At 46.1% G+C, this 25,960-nt stretch overlaps 1 protein-coding gene across 3 annotated transcripts in view; it reads right to left on the bottom strand.

Annotated features, from left to right (window-relative positions):
• Abhd6 (abhydrolase domain containing 6, acylglycerol lipase) overlaps positions 1–25,083 on the bottom strand; it is a 46,579-nt gene extending 21,496 nt beyond the window's left edge. The window contains exons 1-2 of one of the 3 annotated variants that reach the window (XM_041663000.1): positions 25,005–25,083; positions 2,616–2,768 (exon numbers count right to left, since the gene is read on the bottom strand). In XM_041663000.1, coding sequence (XP_041518934.1) covers positions 2,616–2,734 — 119 coding nt within the window. In that variant the 5' untranslated portion in view covers positions 2,735–2,768; positions 25,005–25,083. Of the gene's footprint in view, positions 1–2,615; positions 2,769–12,867; positions 13,006–25,004 lie in introns of those variants that run through there. The other 2 variants (XM_041663001.1, XM_041663002.1) reach the window with 2 other exon arrangements.
• Between the last annotated feature and the right edge of the window lie 877 nt (positions 25,084–25,960).

The raw sequence follows: 25,960 nt of genomic DNA on the forward strand, positions 1-25,960 counted from the left end.
GGTTGTGACTGTACAATAAATACAATAAAAACACCCAACCGTACGCTTTCATATAATGAACGTCAACTAGAACTTGGTAAAAACAGTAAAACATTGGCTAAGAAGGTCTTTCTCCTCTTTGAAAAACCAACAAAAAAATTAAAACGGCTCTGATACCAGTTCTGAAAACGCGCTCTTTGAGAGTCCAGGGAACTTGGATGTCGGGAGACATTGAGGCTGGTTCTCGCCCACGATGGGTGGAACCACACATCAGCACGCAGTCATATCCATGGTTACGGGTCCACGTCTGCAAACTGCGTTCTCTGTTTCAACTTCAATTGTTTAACAATGATGGCGTCTGCGTGTGGAGGAGCAAGGTCCTCCGCAGGGTCAAGAAGTGGAGACCTGGCTCTGACCTCTCCAAGTCCAGGACTACCCAGGAGCCTCAGCAACACAGCACCGACAGTGGCATCTAGGCAGCGAAAGGTCTGATTTGTCAATGCAGAGGTGGGTCCTGGGTGGCCCTCTGAAGGGAAGACAGCCCCACCCACGCAGAAAAGGCAGAGAGAATGAAAGATCATAAACTGCTTTGTTCTATTTGTTGCTTTCCAAGGCTTGGAGCCTGAGCAGCTGGTGGAAAATTCCACACGCCAGTGAAACAAAAGGGAGCCAGAAAGGAGGGCAGAGAGAGGGCACCAGCCTCCCGGTCCACATGCCTAAGTTCCCTCTAACTGCCCAAGGCCCAGATAAATCTCCCGGGGTTTATCTACAGTATGGAGAGGACCCAGTGCTCATTTCAGCATGAGTTGGGTGGGGGAGGATTCTGTATTTCATAAGTGGGCAGAGGCACAGAAAAAAAAAAATCAATGAAGAATAGCACTTTCTTTCCAAGTGTTAACCTTTTTAAAAGTTAGGAATGCAGGTCAGCGCTAGAGCCCTGCCTGGCATGCACAGGCCCTGGCTTCAGTTCTTTAATAGGCAACAATAGATAGGCTAACATTTAGTGAGACGATTTAAGGTAACTGTGTTTATTTTTACTTTTTTACATTTAGTTACTTTTCACGGCAAATCTTCCATGTTATAGTGAAGCCATTTATATCACTTTGTAAATAAACGGATTTAAAGGCCAGGTGTAGGGGCTCATACCTGTAAGCCCAGAACTTGGGCAGCAGAAATGGGATCCTGAGTTCAAGATCTGGGTGGGCTACGCAGGGAGTATAGACCAACTGGGGCTACAATGAGACACTATCTCAAAACAGTAACAATAATAGAACTCACAGTTCCATAGATTGTCCTCTGACCTCCACAGATGAGCTGCGGCATAAAAGTTTCCCCAGTGACAATAAATACAAAATTTAAAACAACACTCAAAACACAGATTTAATGTCTTTTTTGTTTGTTTTGTTTTTTCGAGACAGGGTTTCTCTGTAGCTTTCGAGCCTGTCCAGGAACTAGCTCTTGTAGACCAGGCTGGCCTCAAACTCACAAAGATCTGCCTATCTCTGCCTCCTGAGTGTTGGGATTAAAGGCGCAGATTTACTGTTTTAACTCTGAGGAAAATACAGATGATCCCGAGATGGGCTGGGGTGAAGGCGCTGAGAATGGCAGATATCTGGAAGCTTCATTTGTCTCTTTCACCTCACTAATTAACAATATAGAGCAAGGCTGGGCGTGCTGGCACCCTCCTGTAATCCCAGGATTAGGGAGGATCTGGAGACATCTTCATAGTAGATCTGCAGCTAGCCTATGCTACGCTCCTGTAATCCCAGGATTTGGGAGGATCCAGAGTCATCCTCATAGTAAATCTGTACCTAGCCTGTGCTACGCTCCTGTAATCCCAGGATTTGGGAGGTGGAAAAGGGAGGATCAGCTAGCCTGTGCTACAGGTTCTTATTTCAAAACACCAAAACCAAACAGCTGTGCTGGCACATGCTTTCAATCCTAGCTCTCCCAGAGCAGAGGCAGGCAGATCTCTGTGAATTCAAGGCCTGCCTGACCTACAGAGAATCCTAGACTAGCCACAGCTTCTTATACGGAGATCCTTTCTTAAAACCCAAACAAAACAGGTAAATCTTAAAGCATTCAGTGCCAAATGTGCACTTGGCACTGAGTGTTTCCGAGCTTCTGGTTCACGTCTCAGTGACATCACTGCAGCTGGTGGCTAGGAAGGCAACCATGCCCAGGAGACTGAGCGGTCCTGAGGGCAAGCATGCTGTCAGAAACTCGAGACAGTGTACCTGCTTTGAAGTAGCTGCCAGTTCAAGAACACATTTAAAACCCCAAAGAGGGGCTGGAGAGATGGCTCTGTGGTTAAGAGCACTCACTGCTGCTTCAGGGGATCACAAACATGGCATCTTACAACAGTCTGTAACTCCAAGTTCAGGGCACCCAACACCCTGTGCTGGCCTCTGTAGGTGTCAAGCAAGCACAAGGTGCATAGACACGCACACAGGCAAAACACCCACACACATAAAAATAATTTTTTTTTAAACTTAAAAGCTCTCTAAACAAGATGTCCTTCAACTTTTCTGAGTCTGAAGTATCTCAGGACACAATGATCAGTAACAGTGACCAGGACAAAGTGGGGATGAGGATACTATGATACTTTGTAAACCTTCACTATACAGCTGACTTACCAATAATAGATCCTTATCAGCGCTGAAGGCCACAGGAGAAAAGAAGCCACGAATGCCAGGATTGGAATGGCCAGGGTTCCACCCGCGATCACAAACATGTTCACTACATCGAGATCCATCCTGCTCTCTAAGGCTGGTTGACACCTGCAGAGGCTGGAGAGAGAGAACAGTACTGAAGCCCTCTCAGGGGGAAAAAAGGAAGACGCAGAAAGGGAAAGGATCCTAAATGAGAGATCGGGAGACATGCGGACAATACTAAAGCCATCCCAGGGGAAAAGAGGGAGACTCAGAAAGGACAAAGATCCTGAATGAGGCCGAGAAAAACAAAACAAATGTAGCAACTAGATGTGAGGAGGCAGACTTTGAAGGACAGTGGGCCACAAAAAGTGAAAATCAAAACCACAGGGTACATTGTCGGGATGACTGGAGTACCCAATGGCTATCAGACGGTACTAGGATGCACAGAGCTACCATTCTTGAACATTTGACAAATTGTAGCTGTGGACAATGCAGGCTGTCATGCCCAGGGACATGTCCAAGCTTTGAGGGGGTGTGTACAGACTGGTATCCACTACTCACTTTTAAAAGCTCAGGAAAGAGAAAGTAATGTGTGTGAAATGTTAACTATGATGTATTATTCCCTCAAGTTTTCTATAGATTTACAATATTTTATTTTCATTGATTGGTTATGCAACCTAGGCTGGCTTGAAACTCACTATGTAACCCAGGTTGGCCTGGAACTCACAGTCCTCCTGCCTCAGTTTCTTGAATGCTGAAATTACAGGCAAGCATCTTATAATAACCAAATGAGGGGCTGCAGAGATGGCCCAGTAGTTAGAGCACTTGCTGCTCTTAAAGAGGACCTGAGTTGGGTTCTCAGTACCCAAGTTCCAGGGGATCTGATGCCCTCTTCTGCCTTCTTCAGGCACCAGGCATGGAATTGATGTACTTACATACATGCATGTGCAAAACACTCATACACATAAAATTAAAAATATAACTAATCAAGAGAGGAATTGTATCCATTTCACAGATGAGAGCACTGAGGCAGAGAGGACGTAACTCTGCTCTGCTCAGTCACTAGAAGTGGTTTTCCCAGCATCCTTTAGTCGCTGGCCTGTCTCTCTTCTAGAAGCTCACTCCGTGACAAGAATAATCACTTACGTTCTCTCTTAGTGCCTAGAATAACACAAGGCACACACAAAGTACAAACAGACCAGAGAAAAGCAAAGTTACAAGTTGGGATTAATTCCACATAACATGTTTTATGGAAGGAAAATCATCACCTGTAAGGCTACAAGAGACTGACGTTTCCCCCTGAAAGTTAAGTAATCACAAAGCTCCCTGGAGGAGCTGTCTCTTAAATTCCATGTACAAAAGCTGGAGAAAGGTGTGTGGCTCAGTGACAGAACACCTGCCTAGCACACCTAGGGCTCTGGGTTCCAGTTCAACACTGGGGGTTAAAAAAGAATTGCTGGCACAATCTGCAAAGAACAGGCATGTGTAAATCTGCAGGCGGGGGTTGTGGATCCCGCATGAGCTGATGGCTGCAAAAATTCAGCTTCAAGACGACTCTTCTAGACTACAGGACGCCTTTAGAAAGTGCAGCGAGCCACTGTGATTCAGACTCTGAGCTGGGAAGCTAATTACCCAATGTCCCATCAGTCTAGGATTTAGAACATTTCATGCCCAAGGTCATGGACATCACGAGCTCTGGCACTAGAGACGGTAGGCAAACATAAAGAGAAAAAACCCTTCCTCTGCCTGTGTCTGCTGGGGACATTCCACTTTGGAGGAATTTTCTACCAGAATTCATCTGCTGAGCAGAAGGAACTTTTGTACAGCAGGACCACTTTAACAAGGTTTGGTCTTCTCAGAGAATCCACACACTTGGTCTCACTGAGAAAGTTATGCTTTCTGACTGCCATGGCTTAGACCAGGGGTCCTCAATCTGTGGGTGGTGACCCCTTCCACAGGGGTCACTTATCAGATATCCTGCATATCAGATATTTACATTACAATTCATAACAGCAGCAAAATTACAGTTACGAAGTAGCAACGGGATAATTTTATGGTGGGGGTCACCACTATATGAGCTGCATGAAAGGGTTGATGCATTAAGAAAGGTTGAGAGCCGCTGATTTAGACAAAAAGGGGATAACTGTTCACACCTCTGCACTATCTTTCACTTACAAAGGACTTGCCTTGCTTTCCTTTGGAAGGTGGGTCCCCTACCCTGCTGGTACATTCATTGTGCCTGGGGTAGGCTAGAGACAGAAAAACCAAAACTTTGAGAACAAAACTCAGAAAACCACATAAGGGCGTTGCCTGAAATTCTCTAGACTACGGCCCCTTACAAAGATAGTGCTTGGTGGCTTGGGAATGGGAGAACATTAAGCCAGGCTTTAGGGGCATAGGGCTCTGGTTAATGCCAACACTCACTAAGAAACTTATCTCTGCTGTTCAAGTCCTGACAAGGCCAGAGAGCATCTCTGAGGACATCGTATCTGCTCCTAGGAACTCCTGGAAGTGTTTAGCTAGTCAGTAATACAGTTCCCATCACTCATTCTAACAGATTGTATGTGCAAGTGTATATGAGCATGCCGTTAGGTGGGGACACGCCACAGCGGACATGTGGAGGTTAGAGAACTTGAGGAACCCAGTTCTCTCCTCCCACTGCGTGGGTTCTGGGGCTCAAATTCAGGCCATCAGGAGTGGCAGTCCAACCACTGAACCATTCAGTGGCTCTTACTAATACGTTTAGTTGTTCTAGGGGTGTATCTTAATTTTCAGAATAAATTTAAGTAAAAAGACACTGATTTAAGGAAAAACACTTGAGCCTGTGAAAAACATTGGAGCTCAGGGCTAGTGTTCTAGTCTATCATGCATTAGGTCCTGGGGCTTGCTCCCTGGTGCTGCAAGAAAACCAAAGAAAGTGCTGAGCAGGTGACATGTGGTTCTGAGGATGTGATAAGTGAGTTGCTGCACGGAAGGGCATAGTCACAGGCGGAGGGGCACTAGACTTAGGGACGTTCCAGCCACCGGCTCCTCTACGCATCTCTCGTCGTCGTCTCTTCTGCCCTTTCCTAATCTGGTGACTTAATATTTCTAAAATTATGACAGGAAATCAAGGCAAGGGCTCCAGCTAGTCCTTCCATAAGCCTCACATCCTATTTACAGCTCCCCAGAAGCTAAAACAGCACCTTGATAAGCTCTTGATTCTCCGTAATGCTTGTTGTTTGATTTACTCTTTTCACTAATCTAGGATATAAAGTAGAGGCCCCAGGAGCCCTGCGACACAGGATGAAGGGAGGTAACATCAGGACAGGAGCTGGAGTGGCTCTCCCTCAATACATGCCTTTTTCTTTGGCTTTCAATGTAATCAGCTAATAAGAAATTTATTCTCTTTATAAAACACACAAAAAACAACAAAATAAGGAAGAAAAGGAGGAAGAGTTGGCCATTCCGCCAGCAAGGGGAGTCACTCCGAGTCACACAGAGCCCACTACTCAGCATCCGCCGCCACATGTTAACACTGCAGCTACCTGTCCAGGGTCTTTATCATTATAAACAAGAATGGAGAGGAACTAGACAGGGTAGATCAGTAGATCCTCGCATGAGGGAAATCGAGTGTCGTTAGGGTTAGAGACCAGGCATGGCATTTCAGAGCTCTTTAAAGCCCCTGACTTGAATGCTGAGAATGCTGACGATGGTATGTTACTCTTCAGGGTATAGGGCACAATACAAGCACAAACAGACTGTACAAACACTCTCACTGACTCCTGCCTTCTAGGCACGTCCAACCTGCCCAGTGAATCTCAGGATATTTACTGCTACGGTCCACACATTTGTGGTAACAGTACCACCATCATGGCACAAGGTTGGACATGCTGACATTCATCCAATTTCCCAACTAGAGTCTTGGTCTGTACAAAACAATAATGCCTTTTACAACAAAACACAACTGTGGCCACCACCATTGCAGTCAGATGTAAGAGCAGTATTCATGTACCAGTTACTTCCCTGTGCCAGCGTTGTGCAGTGATTAACACCCATCTTCCCATTTTCTCTTTCATAAGAGGAGAGATGAGAAACACGCCTCCCGCTGAAACTTAACGAGGTCAACAAGAACACCTCCCAAGGTCACCTGGTCGGTAAGCAGCATGACCTGAACCCTCACTCAACCCTGTAGGCCTCCCTACTGCATATCTCTTCCTCTCTCATGCAGTGTTTTCCAGGCATGCCTGCACTGGGCATCAGTTATGTATGCATCAGACTCCCAGTTCAGTGACTCCATAGATACCCACCATATTTCTATAGAACTACATCAACACATGCTAATACAATAACAACTTTGGCAAGTTACCAATCTTGTTCATTCCTTATTCCTGCTGGTATGTTTCTTTTTTTTTTTGTTGTTGTTGTTGTTGTTTTTTCGAGACAGGGTTTCTCTGTGGTTTTTGGAGCCTGTCCTGGAACTAGCTCTTGTAGACCAGGCTGGTCTCGAACTCACAGAGATCCGCCTGCCTCTGCCTCCCAAATGCTGGGATTAAAGGCGTGTGCCACCACCGCCCAGCCTTTTTTTTTTTTTTTTCTGGTATGTTTCTAAAACTATTCAGTGCTGCTGGTGTGGGAGGTCCTTCTGTCTGTGTGTTGCTTTTCTTGGTTAATGAATAAAGAAACTGCCTTGGCCCATTGATAGAGCAGAACTTAGGTAGGCAGAGAAAATGGAACTGAATACTGGGAGGAAGAAGGCAGAGTCGGAGAGACACCATGGAGCCGCCAGAGACATGCCAAATCTTTGTCAGTAAGCCACTGCCACTTGGCAATATACAGACTAATAGAAATGGGTTAAATTAATATAAGAGTTAGCCAATAAGAAGCTAACGCTACAAATTCAATGCAATGCCCATCAAAATCCCAGAAAAATTCTTCAAAGACCTCAAAAGAACAGTATTCAATTTCATATGGAAAAGCAAAAAACTCAGGATAGCCAAAACAATTCTGTACAATAAAAGAACTTCTGGAGGCATCACAATCCCTGACTTCAAACTCTACTACAGAGCTACAGTACTGAAAACAGTTGGTATTGGCATAAGAACAGACAGGAGGACCAATGGAACCAAATAGAAGACCCGGATGTCAATCCACACATCTTCGAACACCTGATCTTTGATAAAGAAGTGAAAAATATCAAATGGAAAAAAGAAAGCATATTTAACAAGTGGTGCTGGCATAACTGGATATCAACATGTAGAAGAATGAAAATAGACCCATATCTATCACCATGCACAAAACTCAAGTCCAAATGGATCAAAGACCTCAATATAAAGCCAGCTAAACTGACCTTATAGAAGAGAAAGTGGGAAGTACAGTTTAACACATTGGCACAGGGAACCACTTCCTAAATATAACCCTAGCAGCACAGACACTGAAAGAAACAATGAATAAGGGACCTCCTGAAACTGAAAAGCTTCTGTAAAGCAAAGGACACGGTCAACAAGACAGTCTATACAATGGGAAAAGATCTTCACTAACCCCACATCAGACAGAGGTCTGATCTCCAAAATATATAAAGAACTCAAAAAATTGGACACCAAAAGATCACGTAATCCAATAAAAAAAAAAAAAAAACAGCGTACAGACCTAAACAGAGAACTCTCAATAGAGGAATCTAAAATGGCTGAAAGACACTTAAGGAAATGTTCAACATCCTTAGTCATCAGAGAAATGCAAATCAAAACAACTCTAAGATTCCATCTACACCTGTAAGAATAGCCAAGATCAAAAACACTGATGACAACTTATACTGGAGAGGTTGTGGGGAAAAGGGAACACTCCTGCATTGCTGGTGGGAATGCAAGCTGGTACAACCCCTTTGGATGTCAGTGTGGCGATTTTTCAGAAAGTTAGGAAACAACCTTCCTCAAGACCCAGTAATACCACTTTTGGGTCTATATCCAAAAGATGCTCAATCATGCCACAAGGACATGTGCTCAACTATGTTCATAGCAGCTTTGTTTGTCATAGCCAGAACCTGGAAACAACCTAAATATCCCTCGACTGAAGAACGGATAAGAAAAATGTGATACATTTACACAATAGAGTACTACACAGCAGAAAAAAATAACGACAGCTTGAATTTTGCAGGAAAATGGATGGAGCTAGAAAACATTATTTTGAGTGAGGTAACCCAGATTCAGAAAGACAATTATCACATGTACTCACTCATAGGTGGTTTTTAAACATAAAGCAAAGAAAGCCAGCCTACAAACCACAATCCCAGAGAACTTAGACAACAATGAGGACACTAAGAGAGACTTACATAGATCTAATCCACATGGGAAGTAGAAAGTATAAAAAGACAAGATTTCCTGAGTAAACTGGGAGCATGGGGACCTTGGGGGAAGATTGAAGGGGGAAGGTGAGAGGCAGGGAGGGGAGCAGAGAAAAATGTAGAGCTCAGTAAATATCAATAAAAAAATGTATATATATATATATATACATATATATATATATGAAGCTAGAGCTAATGGGCCAAGCAGTGTTTTAATTAATATAGTTTCTGTGTGGTTATTTTGGTTCTGGGCGGCTGGTATGGGACAATTGTCTATATTCTGTCAATTATATTTTAAATAAACGCTGACTGGCCGGTAACCAGGCAGGAAGTATAAGCAGGACAACCAGACAGGAAGTAGAGGCGGGTCAATGAGAACAGGAGAATTCTGGGAAGAAGGAAGCCCATTCCTCTGCAGTCCTGATCCATCCATAGAAGAAGCAAGACGTGACTGCCTCACTAAAAAAGGTACCAAGCCATGTGGCTAACATATATTAGAGTAATAATATAAGTCATAAGAGTTAATAAGAAGCCTGAGCTAATGGGCCAATCAGTTTTTAACTAATGTAGACCTCTGTGTGATTTCTTTAAGACTTAACGATTGCGGGCAGGACAGGAAACCTCAGTCAACAGGTGGCTAGGACGAACAAGCGGCTCCCTTCTGCAACATGCTGTTTATGTTTCTTCAGTTATACAACATAAAAATTATCCCCATAAAGTTTAGCACTAGAAAAATACTGTTATTTTTATTTTGTGTGTATGGGCATTTTGCATGCTTGTGTACCACATGGATGCAGTGCTTACTGAGGCCAGAAAAGGGGGGTTAGATTCCCTGGAATTTGAGCTACAGATGGCTTTGAGTCACCACGTGGGTGCAGGGAACTGAACCTGGGTCTTCTGCAAGAGCAATAAGTACTCTTAAGCACTGAGCCATCTCTCTAGCCCTGAAAAATATTAATTTTAGCTATGTCTCATGGCACAGACCTGTAATTCCAGCTCCTTGGAAGGCAAGACGGGAGGATCACTAGTTGAAGTAGCAAATTCCAGGCCAGTCTGGGCAGCTTAGCAAGATCTTTTCTCAAAATAAATTTGGTGGGTTTTGTTTTGCTGGAATGGGGACACGGGTCAGTGGTAGAATAGGTCGAATTCGGAAGGCTTGGGGGGGGATGGTAATGGTGGTGCTGGTGACTAAAACACTATAAAGAAAGAAATATAGAGAAAGAAAAGTGCCATGTTTCTGAACTAGTTCCTGAAAAGAATCTGATTCTTCAAAACTATCACTGAAGATCAACAGTTAAACAGCCCTGGTTGCTCTCCTCCACTTTCTTTGTGGTCATCTTATCTCCTCAACTGTGGTTCAGCCCATTCCTGTTCTGTAACTTGAGGCTTCAACAGCTTTGCTGTTGAAGTGAGCCATGGCTGAGCATGCCTGGCTGGGGTACCCCAGTGTGCTCTCAATTGTTCCCTGGATAACTGTAGAGGCATTTTACGTGACCCCTCCCCCCCATTATTCTCGTAATGCTCTCCTGACTCTTCCTCACCTCCACTCTCAACTACTCTCTCCTACAGGAGTTAGAAATACCAAGGTACATGACAGGATTTCCTTCTAGATTTTTCTACTGCCTGCCTGACCACCTATGACACTAAGGTCCCACGATGCCTCAAATATATTTCTTCCTGTTTCTTCTGAGTCATTGACTTTTACTGACAGTTCCTCCATCCGCGTAGCTTCCTCAATTCTATATAACTTCCACTCTTCTCACTTGTTCAATACACCAGATGCATATTGGTGAAAGATACTGGCACTCGGGCCAACTGTCTAAAGTCTAAATACTGATGTTTAACCTAAGTAACCTCTGGAGATACAGTTCTGTGACAGAGTGCTTGCCTAACACATATGAATCCCTAAGGTCAATGTTCAGTACCATAAATTTAAATAATTGACTAATTTAGTAAAATCCAAAGTTCACTTCTTAATTACAACAGCTGCCTTTCAAGCACTCAATAGCCACATGCAGAGAGGAGTACCGATATGGGACCGCACAGCACTGGGAGTCACACCCACACAGGAAAACACAGCATAGGGAGTCACACCCACACAGGACCACACAGCACAGGGAGTCACACCCACACAGGACCGCACAGCACAGGGAGTCACACCCATACACAGGACCACACAGCACTGGGAGTCACACCCACACAGGACCACACAGCACAGGGAGTCACACCCACACAGGACCACACAGCACAGGGAGTCACACCCACACACAGGACCACACAGCACCGGGAGTCACACCCACACAGCACTGGGAGTCACACCCACACAGGACCACAAGGCACTGGGAGTCACCCCCACACAGGACCACATGGCACTGGGAGTCACCCCACACAGGACCACACGGCACTGGGAGTCACACCCACACATGACCACACGGCACTGGGAGTCACACCCACACAGGACCACACAGCACTGGGAGTCACACTGAGATGGCCCCTTGCAAGCAATCAATTAGGTCAGTTTGGTTTAGTATTTAGTAGAAGAGCAATCCACATCAGACATAGAACTGTCAATCAGTCAGACGTGCTCCCTTGGAACCAGGCCCTTGTTTCTCCTGGCTCCCTTTCTGTAAATGCTGTCCTAACACATCAACCATCCTTCCAATACCAGCTCCTGGAGGACTCATCTCAGTTCAAGACAAGAACTGGGCTGAGCTGATCAAACACCCACCAGATGGAATAAAAACCACCCATATGGTCCCAGTTCAACTTCCCAGTGCTAACTCACCCCATGTCTTCTTACACCCCAACCAACTAACTTCCTGCCTCACTCCTGAACATATTACTGCTACCCTATAGCTAACTGATAAACTCACTCTTCCCTGCCTCTAGGATTGCTTCCAGTGATGAATTTCCCAGCAGAATACTGTCATTCCTCTGTGGCCTTGCCTTGTCATTCCTCAGAGCCCTGCTCCTTGATGGTCTTTGAAAACCGTACAGACTTTTGGACTGTATACTGGAGTTATGAAGATCCTTGTGATGGTCTGTCCTGTCCCTTTAAAAGACAAGTCACACCTACTCCCTCCCATGTCTGCCGAGGCAAGCTGATCTGCTGATCTTCAGCTTCTAGCCTGAGCCCCTTCCTTCCACCACCCTCTCCCCCCTTCAGAGGCAGCTTCTGTCTCTCCTTTCTCCCCACTTCTCTCCTTCTCTGTTTTTTTTTCTCTCCCTTCCTTCCACCCCCCCTCAGAGGCAGCTTCTGTCTCTCCCTTCTCCCCACTTCTCTCCTTCTCTGTTTCTCTCTCTCTCCCTGCTCTTCCCCCTTCCCTACCATAACCCACTAAATAAATATACAACTTCACTCTGCATGGCTTGCCCATCCATGTCTCTGTCTCTCACCCTCCGTGTGGCTCCCTGCCTAGGACCATGATGCCTTTGGAGACCTGCAGCATGGGCATGTCTAACCATCTCAATCTCTCACCCCACGCGGCTCCCTGCTTGGGACTCACTGCCCCTTGTGGCCTGCAGGCAAGCCACTCGGGAGCTCTCTGACTGGGACCTGGCTGCCTTCGTGGCCTGACACGGTCTCGGTACCCACTGCCTGCTGCTTGCCGCTACATGGGAACCTGCGGCGTGGTCTCATGGCCTGCTGCCCACTGCCTTTGCTTGGGTACCTACAGCATTTCTGCTGCTTTGCCCCTTGGGGAACCTGCAGCATTTTACCTTTACCATAACAATCCTTGCCCCAAGTACTAATCCCTTCCCACCTACCTTTACCATAACAATCCTTGCCCCGTACACTGACCTAGAGCCTACTCAGCACGGGTGGCCTGGGACAGGACTTCAGAGCAGCCCAGCCTCAGGAAAGCCTGCTCCTGTTTTAGATAATCTAATATATTTAAAAAAAAGCACACTTACTCTTTAAGGAGCAGACGCTTTCCCAACGTTACTGGCTTTGGCAGGAGTTGAAAATGAGATTTTGTAATCACAAGAAATAAAATGACAAAGCATTAAATCATATAAGGAATGTGTTGGTAGCCAGCCAAATCTGGCTGTGGTGGAGCAGAGGGCTCTCAGCACGTGGAAAATGCGCATTTCCTGCAGCTTTATTGTCCGCCCCTAGCTCAAGCCACCTCCCCAATTAGTAGGCCAAAGTGCACAGAGGGTAGGGCTAAAAGGTCTAAGATGAAAGCAGGTGATAGGTCAAGATGGATTGATTGTCACCAGCAGGAGAGGTCAAACAGATAGAAGCAGGCATGCTTGGGGCACAAAGCTTAACAAGGACCTTCAAATAAAGATAGAGATTCTTGTTCCTCATCTGAACGAGGGCTTAGCTAAATGCTATATTTGGGAAGAAATAAAAAAAAGAAAATTAACTAGTGGGTAAAGGAAGGAAATCCTGCTACAGGAGTAGCCAGTGAACATGGCTGCTAAATGCTCAAAAACTGGGCTAGAAGGACAGAAGGGGGCTGGCAAAAACTTCACAGCAAAGTGTGAGGAGATGGGACAGGAAAGTTAGGCCACTCGACCCAAAAGTATTCCAGGCAAGTTAGCGTTATACATGAAAAACAGAGAATCAAGAAAGGTCTAGAAGAAATCACAACTTGAAAACGTCTCCACAGGGAAGGTCACTCTAAGACACATAAACCACAGAGGCCATAAGAAAACACTTCACTAAAAAATAAATTATATCAGTATTACGAGAATAATAAGTTGACTGCATAAAATTGCTTTTGAAGTCCACTCGGAAAGAGATTTCATAAACAAAATCAAAACTTGCCAACAGATATCACATAACAGACAACTTCCTTAGAGCATAAAAAGTCCCCATAGAACAAGAACAAGTAAGTGGGTAAGTGACCTGGGTGACGCCTCAGGTAGAAAACAGGATCAGCCCTTAAACCCACGAAAAGATGCTCAGTTTCATTTACAACAAGACTAAGTCCTTGGGTTAAGGTTCTCACTCATCACCAGCAAAAACAGTAAAAACCCAAGAAGCCACGGACTATGCAGTGAGGATGTGTAGAAACAGATGCTCTCACATCCTGGACCAGTTTGCACACTCATCAACAAACTCCATGGATAGCAACTTGTCAAAACCTGTGGCAATGTAAGGTGTCCCTTCCCTTGACCTAACAATGCCCTCTTTCTTTTAGGAGTTCACCCTTATTTTCTATTGAATATATATAAAATCTTGATACGAAGTTATTTATTACAACATACTATAATGAAAGACTGGAAGCAACTCATATGCCCCCTTTTTCATGGGGTCTGGTGAATAAACACTGGCATAGCTTTTTAAAAGACTACAGCTGAACAGCTGTGGTACATGACTTTAATCACAACACTTGGGAGGCAGAGGCAAGCAAATCTCTGAGTTAGAGGCCAGCCTCGTCTACAGAATGAGTTTCAGAACAGCCAGGGCTACACAGAGAAACCCTGTCTTGAAAAAACAAAACAAAGCAACAACAACAAAAGATTCAATAGAGCCATTAAGTACAAATTGAAATTTTCAGACATTAAAATAGTGGGGCACACAACTACGCAAGGTGATGTATGTCTTTAATCCCAGCACTTGGATAGCAGAGGTAGGTGGATCTCTGTAAGTAAGAAGCCAGCCTGGTCTACACAGTGATTTCCAAGCCAGCAGTGGTACTTAGATCTTGTCTTTTAAAAATTACATTTATTTGGTACTGGAGAGATAGCTGGGTGCTTAAGAGCAGTTGCCACTCTGCAGAGGACCAGCGTTCAGTTTCCAGAACCCACATGGGGGCTCACAACTGTAACTCAAATTACACCAGATCAGATACCCTCTTCTGTCTTCCATGGGTATCAGACACACACATGGTTCACATGTATACATGCAGGTGATACTCTCATACACATAAAAATAAATACATTTTAAAATACTGAGGCAGTCCCATTTGTCCCAATGGGTAATGAACAATAAGGTATATTGTTAATTTAAAAAAAAAAAAGAAAAGAAAAAGAAATAGAAGACTGTATAGCAGCCAGGCATGTAGTACACATGGATAATTCCATTGCTTAGAAAACAGAAGCAGATTCTGGTCCTGTGGTGGTGCATGCCTTTAATCCTAGCACTTGGGAGGCAGAGGCAAGCAGATCTCTGAGTTCAAGGCCAGTCTGCTCTATAGATCAAGTTATAGGATGGTCAGGGCTACGTAAAGAGACCCTGTCTTGGGGGAAAAGAAAGAAAGAAAGAAAGAAAGAAAGAAAGAAAGAAAGAAAGAAAGAAAACTGAAGTGGGAGGATAGGGAGTTCAAGGCTAGTATGAGCTGTATAGCAACTCAGTCTTAAATAAGTAAACAAGCAAAATCAAAACAAACAGTAGATAAAATAAGACTTCTAAATTGAAGAGAGAAGGAGAAACATATATCATATGCTTGTATATGTATAAAATGGTCCTGGAAATAATGGCTGGGTCTGGGAAGAGAAACTGGAAGGCTGGGAGTAGAGATGAAGAAATAGAAATTCAAGTACTGTTAGGATGAAAATCTATCTCCGTACATTAGGCACACATAATCATAATCAGAATGCCTACATTAAGATAATATTCGGGGGGACACACCTCCTGACCTACGTAATAGTGCAGAGGTTAAGTACACACCAGCAGGAACTTTAGTCTTTAACTCGAGGTCCAGTACTCCAAGATAGACACTGATAAGGTCTTTCCAACCTGTAACCACACATCCAAGGTTAAGCTATGACTTCCTATCTCCTTTGTGGTTCAGAAAGCGCTGATGAGAAAGTTGATAAAACACCAGTGACTGTTTTCCCTGGGGGTTCTTGTTCAAGAAGTGGTCGAGACACAGCTGCTCCCCCAATTCTGTCACTCTAGTAACACCGTGGACAAGACAGCTCAGTCTGCTGGACTGTGCCCATGGGCAGAGGATCAGGGAGGAACAGAAAGTCTTACCACCTAATCCTGGAGATCCGACTAATTGAGACAGGATCAATTAGACAGAACAACCAGGAACTTAGCTAGAAAGGGGCTTGTGCATCTGTGGCAGTTTTCAAAACTTTTACTGTCTAAGAAGACAAAGTTCATGTCCTGGCAAGGCCCAGTTCATGAGAAACATCAGACTCTTGAACCAAGATATGAGCTGTGATAATCCAAGATAACTACTTCCTAGAAATCATGTTTGAAATAAGACAAAACCATTGAAATCCAAACTAGTCTCTCCATCTGTCTGGACAAAACAGAAGTCTAACGCCACTTGACCAGCTCCTCATATGGTACCTGAGCTCCAGGGTCTGGGGATCTCACTACAAGCTTTCATCCTCCCTCAAGGAAGAGTGCCAGAGAGAGCATCATATTGGCAAGCATTTTCTACTGAACTAAAAGGGAATCAAAGTAGCCCCATGTGTGCTATGATAGAGACCTAGAATGGAAACTGAGCATCTAAAACATTCTCCTATTGCCCAAACTTGCTCTCAAAGAGCTGGGAGTTTAAAGAGGTTTGTCTTCAGCAAAGGGGGTACGGCCAGTCAAAAGTATTTCTGATTGTAGGAACAAAGCCGACTTCCCAGAGAAGAGCCCTGTCAAAATAAACAATGGCAAGGTTTGGAGGGCACAAAGTCTAGTCTACCCTCTTTCTAGCCAAAATCTCCTACCCAGAGGAAGTCTCAGTAATGTAATAAACACACACAAAAAAAAGCACAACATAAAAACTAGACCTTGTGGTGCTTGCCAGGAACCCTACAGCATTCAGGAGGCTGAGGCAGGAGGATCATGTTGAAGGACAGTCTGGGCTACAAGAAGAGATTCTTATCAAAAAGAGGGGTAGGAGAGGAAGAAGGCGAAGGAAAAGGAGAAGGAGCAGGAAAAGAAGAAGACAGAAGAAAAAGAAGAAGAAGAAGAAGAAGAAGAAGAAGAAGAAGAAGAAGAAGAAGGACACAAGACAGAACCACTTAAAATTTCGTAGTTGGTAGATAGCACTGGAAAACACTACATTAAAAAAAAAAACTAAAATGCAACAAACACAAGTTTGCTGCTGGGCACTTGTACACTCTCCCGTAGTAAACTTAAAGTGTTTGTTTAAGCAAGGGGCTAGGATGTAGCTCAGCACGCACAAAACTCTGGGTTCCATCCCCCGCACCGTGTAAAGTCGGTAAGGTGGTACCTTCTGCAACCACAGCCTGGAGGGTAGGAAAACCAAGGTCATTTTCAGCCACGTAGTAAGTTTGAGGCCAACCTGGGATACTTGAGATCCTGTCTCAAACACAGACACAAAAGGAGTAACAAACACAAAATAAAATTTGTGTTTTAGAGCCCCGGGCGGTGGTGACACACACCTTTAATCCCAGCACTTGAAAGGCAGAGGCAGGCAGACCTCTGTGAGTTCAAGACCAGCCTGGTTTACGGAGTGAGTTCCAAGATAGTCAAGGCTACACAGAGAAACTCTGTCTTGAAACCACCCCCCAAATTGTTTTAATGACAACCCTGTGTTAATTCCTAGAACAAAGAATAAAGTACCATAGACTGTTAGTAGCATGAAGGGTCTGGTTACCATGGTGTTACCAAGAGGCTTTTTTTTTTTTTTTTTGCAAAAGTATCTCAGTCTCATTTCTCAAGCGTCCTCTCAAGGGTCCCTCAATCCTCTAATGTCCCTGTCTCTATCCCCTGCAGGGGTGCCTGTCCCTTGTCTTGAACTGTTGACACATCTAAAAATATCCCATTCTGCCGCTGTCTCAACACATCAGCCGGGAGGCTCGCAAGCATCACTTGTTTTGATTTCATGAAATCCTGCCTCTCTGCTAAGAGTGGTGATTGTACAGTCCCCTGTCTATCTAACACTTACAAAAATCTATGCCAGGGAAGACGCAGAACAAATCACGGGTGCTCCTGGAGCTTGCCTGTCCACCAGCGTGGAAAACAGCAGGGGATGTGACAGAATGGGCTGTCGTATTGCCTGTTCATGAATCCATTAATGAGGATTTTCTTGGCATGAGAACTTCTACCTCCCATCTCCAGGCTGGACCCTTTGGTTGACTGAGATATGAGACCAACTCCCGCTGAGGACAGCGCCATACTGGCTTTCTCTTCTCCACTGGCCCCTCTCCCTACCGTAGGACGCTGTTAAACCTCCTTTGTGGCTCTTTCTGGTAGAACAAGGAAGTTAGATCCTCAGCTAGGGTTTCCTCTGTGCCCCCAGTTCACCTCACTCATTCTCCCTCCCCACAAAACTTCTAAATGAACCAGATCATGGCCTTTGACTTACCGTAAACACTTAAGACCCACTGTACCGTGCCCTTGGCGGACACCTGGTAAATTCCAAACAGTACACCACAAAGTCAAAACACAGCCCACGCTCAGATGCAGAAGAAATCAGTCCCTGCAGCCACCAGACTGTCTCTCATGGAGGAGCCACGGGTCCATAAGGCTGCATAGCAGTGTCAACACAGGCTATACCCTCCTTCCATCCCATGACTGCCAACACAATGAACATTACTGTCAGAACCTTTGCTAGAGGTTACAGATCAGTGGGGCTGCTGAGACTCGGAGGGTCACACTGCTTTCTTTTCCTCTGCTCCTCGGTTCGCAAGGGCCTTCAGCATCCGGTGCAAGGCTCATCTCTCAGGAGTCATTCTTTTCAATCCCTCACCACCTGTCCGCCACCTTCACGGACTATTCCACAAGCCGTGGACACACCAGATCCTTCCACGTCTCCAGGGCTTTGGCACACTTGGTCTTCTGTCTTTTAAGCCCTGGCTCACCCATGGGTTATGCCCATCAACACTGTACCCCCTGTCTGCATGTGCTCCTCAAAGGTTCAGGTTTGTGCTTCAGTATCCTGGGTTCAAATCTCTGCTCTGCTACTAACCAGCCACTGGGCTTTGAACGGATTCTCTTCAGAACTTTAGTGTGGAGATGACATGATGTCAGAGAAGGTTCAAAGGAGTGACTGGCACATACTGGAAGTCCCTCTGCACAGCAGGGAAGACCAGCCTGCTGGCCCAGTAGTCAGACAGCCCTGCCACACACCACACCTTTACCCCTGCCACGTCCTGCCCTGCTCAGGGACTGTCCAACTGCTTAAGCTATATAAAGGGGTATGTGCTGTAGTCCTACACACTCAGGTTTAGCTTAGTGTCCAGTCCTCAAGTGTGCAGCCCTGGACTCCTAACCTGGGTACATGACAAAGCAAACCTCCCTGGCCAACAGCCAAGGCTTCTGGAAAACTCCCAGGCAAAAGCTGCTGCTATTCTAGCCAATTACTTAACAAGAGGAGGATCCCAACCTGCAGCAGTTAGGGACCTTGGTTCACCCCTTCCAGGACTGGGTGCTCCGCTTTGGTACTGCAGAGGCCGCCGGGCCAGGCAGGCCCATGCAGCCATAGCAGCGACAACTACCTGACGCACAGGGCTATCGACAGCACCGTGCTCTTCTGTGAAGAGACAGTTACACTCAACAGCAAGAAGCACTTTCATAGCCGGGCGGTGGCGGCGCACGCCTTTAATCCCAGCACTCGGGAGGCAGAGGCAGGCGGATCTCTGTGAGTTCGAGACCAGCCTGGTCTACAAGAGCTAGTTCCAGGACAGGCTCCAAAACCACAGAGAAACCCTGTCTCGAAAAACCAAAAAAAAAAAAAAAAAAAAAAGAAGAAGAAGCACTTTCATGTCATGAGAAGCAAGCCCATGTCAGGATTCTCAGTAAGTGGCAATGGGGGCCAGATGAGCAATGTTGGCTGTCCTGCCTTCAGCATCCCTGGCCTTCACCTGCTCAAGCTCTTCACAAGCTGTGATAAGCAGAAAGGTCTCAAAACAAAACAAACTTGACAACTCCAGGGGGGACAAAGTTACCCTGGCTGAGACTTCTACCCGCATCTCATCACCGTGGAAACTCAGTGAGGACTTTGGAATTATGCACAAAAGTTACCCAGAAATAATGTCTTCCATTGTCAAGGGTTCCAAACCCAGTTTGCAGACTCTTAAAGCCTGGTTCCATGTCAGAATCCCCCTGATTCAGTTGGCTCAGGAGTGGAGTGTTGGCACAGTACTGTTTTTAAAACCCTTGCTGCTTGGCTGGTTGGTGGTGCTGTAGAACTCAGACTAGCCTCAAGCTTGCTATGCAGCCAAGGATGGCCTTCACTGCTTCACCAGAGCTGGGATTACAGGCATGCACCACCACGCCTAGTTTCTTTGGTGCTGCGATGGAGCCCAGGGCTTTGAGCCCGCTAAGCAAACGTAACAGAACCACATTTCCTGCACAAAATGGATATAAGTGTCCCAGAGCCTTTTTCCCCTAGGGTAGATAATCTAAATACTAAGCAAGTTCAAAAGCCAGGCAAGAAGTTTACCCCTGAGCTACAGTGGAGCCCTCCCCACCAGCGGCTCTAAGTGTACACAGAATGCAGCTAACACTTCTTCTGCCAACCCCACCCCCATGGCAGTGGAAAAAGCCAGTGGTGCAGCCAAAACAAGTGTGAGAAGATTTCTGATGCTCCTTCCTCACTGTGACACGTCCTCTGTGCACCCCCGTTTCTTGGTCTGTAGACAGTTTAGCAGAAAGAAAAGTACTGCCACCAGCAGGCAGCTTTCTCGAGTTCTTATCAAGTTTATGCAGTGCTGCCCCTTGGGACTGCCCATGAAGGCCCGCCTCACACAGCTGTTGGCCATATCTGAAACACGTTTAAACCAGTGTTTAAAATAGCAACATGTGGTAGTGGGGCCGGGGAGGTGTTCTGTGTTCTGGAGAGATAGTTCAGTATCTATCAGAACTGACACCAAACTTTGACAACCTGAGCTCAATTCCTGGGACCTACGAAGGGGAAGGGAGCCAACTCTTGAAAGTTGTCCTCACTTGTGTGCTGTGCTGTGTGTGTACAGATATGCAATAATTTCTAACATTTTTTAAAGGGTGGGCATGTAGCTCAGTGGTAGAGAATCTACCTAATGTGTACAAGACCTTAGGTTCAGCATCCATACCAGTTCCCCTCCCCCTGCAAAAACAAACAACATGTAGACCTTGCTTCTTGGTATACTGCAAACTTAATTCTTTTGTTTTTCATTTTTGTTTTTTGAGACAGGGTTTCTGTGTAGCCTTAGCTGTCCTAGAACTCACTGTAGCCCAGGCTGGCCTTGAACTTAGAGATCTGCCTGCCTTGCCTTCTGAGTGCTGGGATTAAAGGTCTGCACTACCACACCCAGCTCGCAAAGACTTTTAAAGGGGTCTCTGTCCTTTTTGAAATCAGAGCACAGTAACTGATCTGGTCACCAAAATAACCAGGAACAAACTGGTAAAGAGTATTCTCTCAGCTGCTCCTCAGTCTCCCAGGATAAAACACTCATCATTTTTTTCTCCCAAACCCAGAGGTGATCCATATTCCCTCAGGACAGGCCTGTATCAGCCAAACAATCTGTGAACCAAGACCATCTCTAAGACAGGTTTTCCTCCTTGCAAAAAATTGCGTAAGTACTTCAGTTGCACAAACGGTTTGGCCACATCCACTCTCCCTATACAGATCCCCACGGAGCTCACAGCCCATCAGTTTTAAAGCTCAAGAAAGGGAGGACTAATTTGCTCTCTTAGTGCAAAGGCAGAAAATGGGTTAGAGCTGACAAAACCTTCAGAAGACTTTCTGAGTTAAAAAAAAAAAAATGTTTATTCTGCTTGGCCCAAACTCACTTTCAAGTAGAGGGTGTGAGTTGTTTATTTGTAATTAAATACAGCTTCTGTAATTCAAGGTAGTGGTCAGTGATCATGGCTCTTCCCAGTACTGGTGGTCCACACTCCGGGCTCTGCAGATCACTCTATCAAAGGATCACTGCTTTCCTCTCATGTAGGAACAGTTTCTAAGCCGAAGCTCACAGAGTAGGTAACTGGCCAGGGCCACAGTGCAAGTAGAGCAGAGATGTAGGCCCAATGCAAAAGAAAATATGCTGCCATATAACATGAGCCTTTCTCTCTGCGATCCAGCTGTGCTACAGTGGGCCCACAATTTCTTTACAAACCAATCTACCTGTTGGCTTATACAGTGGGGGGGGGGGGGGGGAAAGGAAGCAGGAGGGAGGGAGGGAAAGAGGGCGGAAGAGGGAAGCGGGAGGGAGGGAGAGAGAGAGACAGAAAGAGACAGAGAATCCTGGAGAGCATTAAAAACTCCCTGATGGGGGCTGGAGAGATGGCTCAGTGGTTAAGAGCTTTGCCTGCTTTTCCAAAGGTCCTGAGTTCAGTTCCCAGCAACCACATGGTGGTTCACAACCATCTGTAATGAGACTTGGTGCCCTCTTCTGGCCTGCAGAGATACATGCAGGCAGAACACTGAATACATAATAAATAAATAAATCTTAAAAAATAAAAAAACTCCCTGGTGATCAGAGTAACTTAATTTACTTATTTAGCTATGGCAGGGATTAAACCCAGCGCCTATCACATTCCAGACAAGTGCTCTAACACGGTATCTCCCTCATCCGCAGCCCACAAAGCCCAACTTTAGAAAAATAAACTGGTACCAAAAACACAGGTGCCACATTTCTATTCCCTCTATCAGAAAAGCATCCATAAGAAGTTAGTCATGGGGGCTGGAGAGATGGCTCAGTGGTTAAGAGCATTGCCTGCTCTTCCAAAGGTCATGAGTTCAATTCCCGGCAACCACATGGTGGCTCACAACCATCTGTAACGAGAGCTGCTGCCCTCTTCTGGTCTACAGACATACACACAGACAGACTATTGTATACATAAATAAATAAATAAATATTTAAAAAAAAAGAAGTTAGTCATGGAGGCAGGACAGATGGCTCAGCAGTTAAGAGTACTGGCTGCTCTTGCACAGAACCGGTCCAATTCCCAGCACCCACATGGCTTCTCACAAACATCTGTAACCCCAGCCCCAGGGGATTTTATATCCTCTTCTGACTTCCACAGGTACCAGGCATGCACACAGTACACAGACAGACATCCAAATGTAACAACGATACATATAATTTTTTTTAAAAAAAAAAAGTTGTTAAAACTGGGTTTAAAAAAAAATCAGTGACTCTGATAACTTCTGAGGTCAAAGTTGGTGTGTCTCAGGAAGGTGCCATTTCTGGGAGTCTCACATCACCCCCCCTAAGAACCGCATCAACAGCGCACCCACCTTGTGGGGCAATCAAGACAGTACTACGGGTAATGCTTCTCAGTGGCTAGGGCAGAATCAGGCACTGAGTACTTGCTTACTTTGTCAGCTACTACAGTTACATTCGGTATTTAATAGCAGCTGGTGGCAGCCAGCCGTGAGGGACGCCTGAGCAGGGAGTCAAGCAAAGGTTGTCTTCAAGGTCCCAGCTAGAGCAGGGCTCTCCTCTTACTTTTCTTAAACACCTAGAGCCTGGGACCTTAAAAAAAAAAAAAAAGCTCAAAATAACATATCCCCTGCACACACAGCCGTTTGATCCTCCTCCCCAACCCCACTAGGTTGATGTGGCCTCCCCACAGGTCTGTGGGTGTGGGAGTAAATCACGTGTGCTTAGCCCAGCAGCTAGCATTATCTGCATCTCTAAGGCAACCAGAAAGCCCCAGTCCCTGCCAGCAGGGATGCTAAATTCTTCTCTGGCTGTTGTTAGACCACCAGCTTCCTGGCTCCTCCAAAGGAAAAGGGAATTGGGGCATGCAAAAGCATCAGAAGGCCAAAGGAGATTTGATGTTCGCGGAAGGAGAGAAATCTTAGGGTAGGTACGGAAGTCTGGTCATGGCAAGAGAGGTACCTGACAGGGAACTAGGTCATTTGGGAGTGTTAGGTAGCCAGACAGGCTTGAAGAAAGGACTCCCTCTCCCATCATGAGCTTCGGGCTCCACCTCTTGTCTCCCTGGCAACGCTTTTTTTTTTTTTAAGAAAAGGAAGCTCACGTTTGCGGTGCGCGCGGATCTGTGAGTTCAAGGCCAACCAACCTGATCTCTGGAGAGAGTTCTAGTCAGCAGCACACGGAGAAACCCAGTCTCAAAAAACAAAACAAAACAAACAAAAACGAAAGAAAGAAAGAAAGAAAGAACAGGAAGCATCATAATTTCCCTCCTTTAAGATTTCAAGTACCACATGCAAGGGAGGAAACTAGAGGCTGGTAGTCTTTGTTGAGAGCCCCCCCCCCCCCCCCCCCACACACACACCAAGAAAGCATTTCCTCCCGGTAAAGCGTGGTCTTTAAAAATTGAGCCACCTAGCCAGGAGATTGCCTCTCAGCAAGGACGACAGACCTAAAGACTTGGTAGGTAAGGGTAGGAATAATTATCACTTAGCGAGATAAGAGCTCAGAAGCCCCTCCCTAGAGGCAGCTGCTAGCACATCTTCACTGTTAAGTCTGCCCACTTTTCTGAGCTCTATTTCAAAACGCTAATCATGCTTGTCCCCGACATTCTGAACAGATCTCTCCCTGATGCTCGAAGCCCCTCCACACAGTTGCTTGCAGAGTTTCCACTGCTGAGCCCGTGTTGACCCTAACTCAAAGGGCACGACTTTCCTCTCCACCTCCCTCCTTCCACCAGCCACAGAAATTTACAGCCTGCCTGCCCAGTTTTCTCTCAAACTCTTAACATGGTTCCGGAGCTTTAAAATGTTTCCATCGATGAGGCTACGAATCCGCAAAAATGGTGCCGCGATTCCCTGGTACCAGAAAAGCTAGTTGTCGTCCTGCTCTAGAGCGGAGAAGGTAGCAGGGTTGGAGTGCGTGGGGTGGAGGACCAAAACCACCTTGGCACTAGGAGAAAGGCACCGCGGCTGGTGCAAGCACGGGGGATCGGGAGAAAGAGAAATGGGATGCATATCCCACTCAGTCCTCACTCTATTCCTAAGCTTAAGGCAGCGAGCCAGCCAGTGGGGAGACCCGGCTTGGGGAACATCTCAGGCCTCCCCCCTCCCCCGCGCCCGCACCTTAAGAGAAAGCGGGAAAATGGAACAGGAAGGGAGGTTTGTATCTCGGACCCATCTGCATTCACCCTTGCGATGCTGGGGTGGAAGGGCTGGCCTCGGAAAATGGGGGCAGATGGCCAGGTCGTGGGAGGCTGCCATCCCTCTCCTAAGAGCACAGCCACAGTCACCTTAACTTCCCGCCTCGCTCACCTGACAGACCTCAGAGGTCGGGGTCCAGCAGCCGGATCACCGCCCTCCGTTCCCAGGCCCCCGCACCTGCGCACTCCCAGCTCTCAGTGATAGGCTTGGCATGTCTCCTTAAAGGCGCAACGCGCACGCTCGCGTCCTCCGACAGAAAAACCCGTCCAACTCGAACCGCGCGTTGTGTCTCAGCAGCCGGGTTTTGTTTGGTGTATGCCGAACCGCTACCCCGAGCTAATTCGTGTCCCTAACTCAATACATTAAACCCGGCAGGTCAGTCCTTCCCCAGAAGCCCGCCTCCACCAACCGTGAACCTAAGGCACGAGCATCTAGTGGGTTCCCAGAGGAAGAACTCGCATAAAGAGTGCTCAGGGGCGGACATTAGGGAGCAAATATTGCCACGTTGCCAGGCGAAGCCAAAGTTCTCGGGCACTGTTTGGTTTACTGAGCATCTACTGTGTGCCTAGCGTTTCTGAGCCTTTCACCCACCAAAAAGATCCAAACCCTGAGAGTTTAGAGACTCTTGGGAATTCCAAAGTAAGCCTTGGCTACTGAACTATAGGGTGGAGATGAAGGGATGAGACCCTAGTGTTTAGCATCTAGAAAACTTTCCGAAAAGTATATTGTTGTTTCTTACCTCGTAAAACCAAGCAAAGGACAGTGTGGCCTGGCTACTCTTCCTGTTCCAAAGTCTCAGTTAAGATGTCATTTCAGAGCCAGGCGGTGGTGGCGCATGCCTTTAATCCCAGCACTCAGGAGGCAGAGGCAGGCGGATCTCTGTGAGTTCGAGGCCAGCCTGGTCTACAAGAGCCAGCTCCGGGCTCCAAAGCTACAAAGAAACCCTATCTCGAAACACCAAAAAGAAAAAAAAAAGTCATTCCAGGAAGCCCTCCCTAAATCCCTTTAGGCTCACACTGTGCTGCAAGTTTAACTCTAGTCAAAACACCCAGCCATTCTTTTAACAA

This window comes from Microtus oregoni, unplaced genomic scaffold (genome assembly GCF_018167655.1).
Source record: "Microtus oregoni isolate MIOR12 unplaced genomic scaffold, Mior012 000013F_ref0000133, whole genome shotgun sequence".
NCBI classification, from domain to species: Eukaryota; Metazoa; Chordata; class Mammalia; order Rodentia; family Cricetidae; genus Microtus; species Microtus oregoni.